Below are 7,206 nucleotides of genomic sequence, written 5' to 3'. Positions count from 1 at the left end.
TAGCATGATCGTATTATATTCCAGATTTGGGGGGTGATAGATGTTGCATACCTACCCTTTTATATAGGAGAGTTTATTTTATCGTTTATCTGGGTTGATGTAGCGTGCACTAATTGCTAGCTAATGGCTAGTCGTATGTCTAAGATGCGGGCATCATTTCGTATGGGTGGTATACTGACCATGTGCCGAATGCAGAGCTATCACAACTGCCGATTGTTGAAACTGTCAGTCTTTACCAGTACGTGTCAATTGGCTCCTCAGCTGGTCGGCTCCTCAACTGGGGCGAAGTTGCTCACGTCAGTTTATGACCAATGTCAAGGAGGTCAGTCCAGTTCGATTTGAGGTTGAGGTGTCCAATATTTTTTCCTTCAATCTTGGTAAAGTAAATTATCTTGTTGTAAAAGTAAATTATCCTTCATCCTCTCATTCTCTCATGCCTTTTTTTTTTTCTAAGCTTGAAAATTGTTCTTTACATGCAAGCAACGAATGTTCGATATGTATCCAGGTAGTCCTATTTTTGGAGGGACTTTTTAGCTTAAGATCAAAACGCTGCCATGTTTTTTTGCCTTCTCTTCCTTGCTACTATGATCATTTGGACCATGTTACAGTAAACTATGGTAGGACCATAGATGTGATGCGTCATTGTTTATTAACTTATCAGCAAATGATGCTCACCTAGATCATTGAGCTTAATGGGTATAAAGGTGTACATGTCCATGAATGTGTTCATGTTGTGATTGATTTACAGTTACATTGTTGTCCTGTCAATTACAAAATCTTTTGTCAACAGGTTATCGGTTGCTCCATTAATTTGAAGTCTCCATTGTTTGTAAATTCATTTTTCACCAGAGTGGACTTTAATAGAAGGGTCATGACATCATTAGAGTAGGGGGGGGGGGGGGGGGGGGGGGGGGGGGGGGGGGGGGGGGGTAGGGTACAAACCACAATCAACTAGATACCAAGCAAGTTTTGAAATCCCTAGTTAAAACTTCCCAATAGAATTATAAACCGGTAGTCTATGGCAGCAAGATAACCATCAAAAAAAGGAGACCATCTACACAATCCCTAAGAGGATGACAATCTCTGCTACTAAGGCCCCATTTGGGGGAGCTGTTGGTAGTAGAGCTTTTGCAAGTAGAACTTTTGAAAGTAGAGCTTTCTGAAGTAGAGCTTTTATAAAAAGCTATTTTTTATTTGGTAGCTACATTTCTAAAGTGTTGTGCCACTTTAACATGTGTTTGATAAACAAACTAACAAAAGTACTTTATATACGACAAAATGACCGTAAAAGACGTTGCATAGTATTATACAACAAAGCATAATAAAATATAATATGTAGTAATACAGAAATATATGATATAGTATAATATTACTGTAATGTAATATAATATTATTATAATATAGTAATATAATATTATATACTATAGCATAATAATTTAATATAATATTAAATTATTTAATATAACAAATCATTGTATCATGATATAATGTAATATAATATTTTATTTATAGTATAATACAATAATAAAGATATAAAATATTATAATTATTAGCGTAAATTAATTTCTCATAATACTAGCTAGGTGATAAAATTGGTTAAACAATTATTAAAAAGATATTTTGTATAATTGTTATATTTTATCACGGATATTTGGGTCAAAAAAATAGATTTCTGATCAGGTCTAAAAGTGCTTTCACAGAAAGCTCCAAAATGGAGCTTCTTTCAAAAAGCTGTTTTTAGCTTTCTGAAAAAGCTAAAACAGTTTTCTGAAATTTTTACCAAACATTCCTATTTCATCTAAAAGTATTTTTAGAGGATCAGAAAGTGCTTTTTTGGCCCTCCAAAAGCTCTCCCAAATGGAGCCTAAGATGAAGAGCAGTTGTAGCAATTTTTCTCTTCAAGTCCTAAGTCAATTAACCACTTTGTCTTGTGTTGGTTCTTGATAGCTCAAGATAGTCCTTGTAGCAATTTTCGTTTTCCCAGCTCAAGAAGGTCCTCCATACGAGGCATCTACAATGGGGAAGTCCAACACTCCATATCTTTTCCATATAATTCTTACCATATCCCCTTTTCGTAAAGGATACATGGCATCTCTAATGCGAAAAGCGATGTCATGCGATTCTTACCATAATCACGTTTTCTAAATTCACACATGGCGTCTGTAATTAAAAAATGCAGTATCATATCTTTTGCATTGAGTTCTTGCCATGATCACATTTTATATGTGAAGGTACCTATCTTTCCCATTCAATTCTTAGAATAAGGTACCCTTTTAAATAAATTGCATCTATGGGTTGCCTCCCAAGCTCTACAAATAAGGATGCAATTGGGTTGGTTTGATCCGTGATCTGATCCGACCTTTTTAGATCCAATCCAACCAATTTTTAAGTATCCGTGGGGTCGAGTTGGGGTCTCAAATTGGACCGTTCCAATTTTCAGTTTGGGTCTGAGTTTACAGAATCCCAACCAGACCCAACCCGGTCCATTATTTTTTGAGTCAATTTTGGATCATTTATCCAATGATCCGAACCCGGATTATCGATTTTGGGTCTACATGGGCTTGTTGGATTGCTTTGGTCTGCATGCATATTATTGTTTGTACTTGCCGTTGTCATGTACAATATTATTAATTTGTTAGCATTTGCTGGTGAACCATTGTCTCTCTGGATGGTTAATTAATATTGTTGGAGTTGTCAAAACACTTACTTTAAGTATAATTAATTTGATAGGACTGATGTGGAGCATCTACTTGATGGCTAACATGTGAAAGAGCTATTTTTTCCGATCCAAACAGTAGCTGAGACATTTTTTCTCCTATATTATGAGATAGTTTAATTCAATAATAAAGGTTATGGCAGGTTCTAGTTAAATTATGTAAATTTCATCATGATACAGCATTGTTATTTTTCAAAATGTGTATGAAATTCCATTTGTTAATAGTGTCTCCACTTTTTCTTGACATATTTGGAGATGTTTAGCTTAGACTAGTTAGTCTAAAATGTGTTTAAACATGCTTATCTTAGTAAAAAAAATCAGCTAAAAAGCTCAACCTTAAAGTAGTAAATTATGCTTTTTTATTATGAATTATAGCATGATCCGACTTCGATCCGAACCGGACCTGAATTTTTTAGTTAGGACTGGGCTATACATGGACCTGATCCGAACTAAATGATCTGTTGGGTCAAAAAATTGTAGCCGTGGATCTGATCCGACCCGATCTGATCTTCTATTAGGTTGGGTTTGAGTCCAACATTAGGACTCGAACAAAAAATCAAGCTGGATCATGCTCACTCATGACCCGATTTGATCCGACCCATTTGCACCCTTATCTATAAAAGATATTATTTTCACTAAAACAAACCCTCTTCTATAACACTTTCCCAACATTTTGTTAGATGATCCTATGGGAGCGTACTTTCAAAGAATGTAATTTTGGGACTATTTTTTTTTATTTGGCTTTGCCTTATTCCAAACAAAAAATCAATGGCACCTATAACGAAAGATTTAGTCTTGTGTCTTATTAACATAATCAGCTTTTTTTGGTAAAATGTACATATTAACATATTTTTCTAATTAAATTTTTGCCATAATCACCTTTTCTAAATTAATACATGTCACCTGGGTGGAAAAATCAGTACCATATTTTTTCCATTCAATCCTTAGCGTAATGATCATTCCACTGGGGAAATCTAAACAATATCTTTCTTTCACTGGGGAAATCTAAACAATATCTTTCTAATTCAATTCTTGCCATTATCACTTTTTAAAATTAATGCGTGGAATCTATTTTTGCTCTCATTATCCCGGACGGGAGCTGCAAAACATTCAAAGCACCAGAACTTCAAACAATATCTTTCTTTTATTGGGGAAATCTAAACAATATCTTTCTTTCATTTGGGAAATCTAAACAATATCTTTCTAATTCAATTCTTGCCATTATCACTTTTTTAAATTAATACGTGGAATCTATTTTTGCTCTCATTATCCCGGACGGGAGCTGCAAAACATTCAAAGCACCAGAACTCTAGGAGGGGCCGTGGAGTCCGCAGTCCTATAACTGAGCCCCCGAACTGAGTGCCCTTTTCCCTTCTAAAATTGCCAGGCACTTCATAAAAGCACACCAACTCATCCATACTCCAAGCATTTGGAATGGAGCTGACAGAATGTGGGGTATAGGTTCCAAACCTTAGGGGTAAATATATCACTTTCCATTACCAACCTCTAAACCATATGCCGTTAGAACGCTCGCAACCCCTAACGCATGCACGCGCTTTTGATTCTGTCGGAACGCGTTATTTCTCTTCATTTACCGTCCACGTGGCATCAGAGACCGTAGCTTAACCAATAAAAACACGACTCTTTCTACAATTCCAATTCACCAAACTGTTCCTGAGGAATACCAGACTGGCGCTTCCTCCTACTCTTCGCTATAAATTCCCGACCAGAGCTCTCGCCGCTTACCCCGAGAAATCCTCTTCTCCGCGGAGTTTGACAGCCCACTCTCTAGGAGGAGGAATACACCATGGCCGCCGCCTTCGTGCTCCTCTCCGTTGCTATCGCCGCCGTTTGCTTCCTTCCGCCGCCCGTCGCTGCTCAGGCGTGCAAGTCCCAGAATCTGGGAGCCAACCGGGTGTTCGCGGACTGCAGCGACCTCCCCCACCTGTCCGCCTCCCTACACTGGACCTACAACAGCACCGCAGGGGCGCTCTCGATCGCCTTCATGGCGCCACCGGCGGCGCAGGGGGGTTGGGTGGCGTGGGCGATCAACCCGACGGGGACGGGCATGGCGGGGTCGCAGACGCTGGCGGCTTTCAAGGGAGCGGACGGGAAGATGGTGGTGAAGACGTACAACATCACAGGATACGAGCCGCTGAAGGAGTCGAAGATCGCGTTCGATACGGCGGATCTCGCGGCGGAGTACACGAACGGGACGATAAGGTTGTTCGGGACGGTGAAGGTGGGGAAGGATATGAAGGCGGTGAATCAGGTGTGGCAGGTGGGGGCATCGGTGAAGGACGGCGTGCCGGTCAAGCACGCGTTCGATCCGGACAATTTGGCGGCCAAGGGCACCTTGACTTTGGCCCAGGCGGTCAGCCCCGCACCCCAGGAGTCCGGCGCCGGGAAGAGGAATCTCAGTAACCTTCTTTATTTTGTCATGTTTTTATTTTTACTTTTTTAGGAGATTCCAGGAATTTTTATTGGGTAAGCAATGGCTATTGATTGCTTTGTTGGTGATTTTCGAAGTTTTCTAATTTTTTTTTAATAATTAATTAAATAATATAAAGTGAAGTTGGACTCTTTTGTATTTCGGTATATACAGAATTTAATTCTTTAGGATCCTTTATACATGCTCGTACCTATTAAATTAGAAGGAGAGAGGAAACTCAACTCCTCTCAAAAATTTAAAAAAATAAAAAAAATAAATTATTGAAAAATCAGATTTTCTTAAGAAAATTTGTGTGTTCATGCACAAAAAAAATTAAGAAAAATTGACTCTCCGGAAAATCTTTTTGTCGATGAACAAAAAGAAAAAAAAATAGAGCAAAAAAAGAAGTAGAAGTAAAAAGTGCACAAGAAAATTTGCTATTTACTTATATTTCTTCATATATATAAAATTTCGACTTGGCATTTAATGCTACGACGAGATTGAAAAATATCTTATTTCTATTTCTTTCTATACAATTAACGTATTATTCCATGCATGGTCGGTCAAAATGATTTGGAAAGTTGGTATTGCCTTTTCTTCCTCTATGCATAAAAAAGAAATCCATTCAAAAATGACTCTTCAAAAAAAAACAATTGCACAAAATAAATTAGGGGCATCAAAATCATAAAAATTAAAAAACAAATTCAAAGCGAGACTCTTCAAAAAGGAAACCACATTAAAAAAATCAAGCACAATGAAGGGCATAATATTTTCTCAAAAGAAAAATCCTTTCAGAAAGAATATTTTAAAAAAGAAAATTATTGCACAAAGTAAATAAGTGCACAAAAAAAAATCATGCACAAAGGAAGCCAACAAAAAAATTTCTTATGAAAAGACGTAAAAAAGGGTGGTAAATGTAGGTGTAAATTAGCATAAAAAAACTCACAAAGCCTTTTCTTGTTTCCTTTCTTTAACAAAAGTTCATTCATAGCGGGACTCTTAAAAAAGAAATCCATGCAAAGAGGAAAGGACTCTTCAAGAATGAAAATTTCAAGTAAAAACAAAAGGGACTATTCAAGAAAGAAAGCACACAGAAAAAAGCATGCACAAAGAAAGCCATAATATTTTTCCATGTACAAAAGAGAAATCTGTCCAAAAAGGAAAGGACTTCAAAAAAAAAAAAATCATACAAAGTAAATTAGTGCACAAGAACCACGAAAATAAAAAAAAACCTTTCAAAGTGAGACTCTTCAAGAAAAATTGTGGACAAAGAAAGCCATAATAATTTCTCCATGCACTCACGTGCTAAGTCAATTAGCACACAAAAAAATATGCACAAAGAAAATCAAAAATAATTTCTTTTAGTCGTAATAATTTCTCCATGCACTCGCGCAAAATCAATTAACACACAAAAAAAAGTATGCACAAAGGAAGCCAAAAAAAATTCCTTTTGGCCATAACAATTTCTCCATATACTCGCGCAAAGTCAATTAGCGAACACAAAAAGAAATATGTACAAAGAAAGCCAAAAACAATTCCTTTTTTTATATAAAAAAAGTTTAAAAAAGGAAAAAACCTAGGAAGAAAAAAAGGCAGAGTAAATTAGCATAAAAAAACCCACTAGTCCATTTCTTATTTTCTTTTTTGCCAAAAGAAATTGTTCAAAGCGGGACTCTTTAAGAAAAAAGTGCACAAAAATAATCAAGTCATAACATTTTTTCTCATATGAAAAAAAAAATCATTCAAAAAAAATCTTCTCAAAGGAAAGCGCAAAAAAAAAAAAAAAATCATGTACAAATGAAGTCATAATATTTTCCTCGTGCACAAAAAAAAAAAAAAAAAATCTGCTCAACCAAATATGATAAATTTTATTTTTCATATTATTCTACAATCTGGTATATTCCAACTAAACGAACCTAACTTTAGTTCTCATGTCCGTCCAAAAACGTATGCATTTCTATAAGCCCATCCCCGTCTGCCTAAAAAGCTCAAAGTGGTTACCATCTGCGTTGCCAAACGGACGGAAGATCTCGTGGTGGAGATCCTTTCTCAGCTGCCA

The 7,206-nt window shown here is 36.5% G+C and overlaps 1 protein-coding gene across 1 annotated transcript; it reads left to right on the top strand.

The window, feature by feature from the left end:
* Positions 1–4,473: 4,473 nt before the first annotated feature.
* LOC120108981 (auxin-induced in root cultures protein 12-like) lies at positions 4,474–5,306 on the top strand. Its single transcript, XM_039122721.1, has one exon. The coding sequence runs from the start codon at positions 4,524–4,526 to the stop codon at positions 5,178–5,180; it is 657 nt and encodes a 218-aa protein (XP_038978649.1). The 5' UTR covers positions 4,474–4,523; the 3' UTR covers positions 5,181–5,306.
* Positions 5,307–7,206: the final 1,900 nt, after the last annotated feature.

This window comes from Phoenix dactylifera, unplaced genomic scaffold, assembly GCF_009389715.1.
Source record: "Phoenix dactylifera cultivar Barhee BC4 unplaced genomic scaffold, palm_55x_up_171113_PBpolish2nd_filt_p 001691F, whole genome shotgun sequence".
In the NCBI taxonomy this organism is placed as follows: domain Eukaryota; kingdom Viridiplantae; phylum Streptophyta; class Magnoliopsida; order Arecales; family Arecaceae; genus Phoenix; species Phoenix dactylifera.
The sequence above is the reverse complement of the archived record's forward strand: the minus strand, read 5'-3'. Positions and strand labels throughout refer to the sequence as shown.

Bases quoted from the DNA above. Each gene is read 5' to 3' on its own strand.
- LOC120108981 (XM_039122721.1), top strand. From the start codon at position 4,524: ATGGCCGCCGCCTTCGTGCTCCTCTCCGTTGCTATCGCCGCCGTTTGC.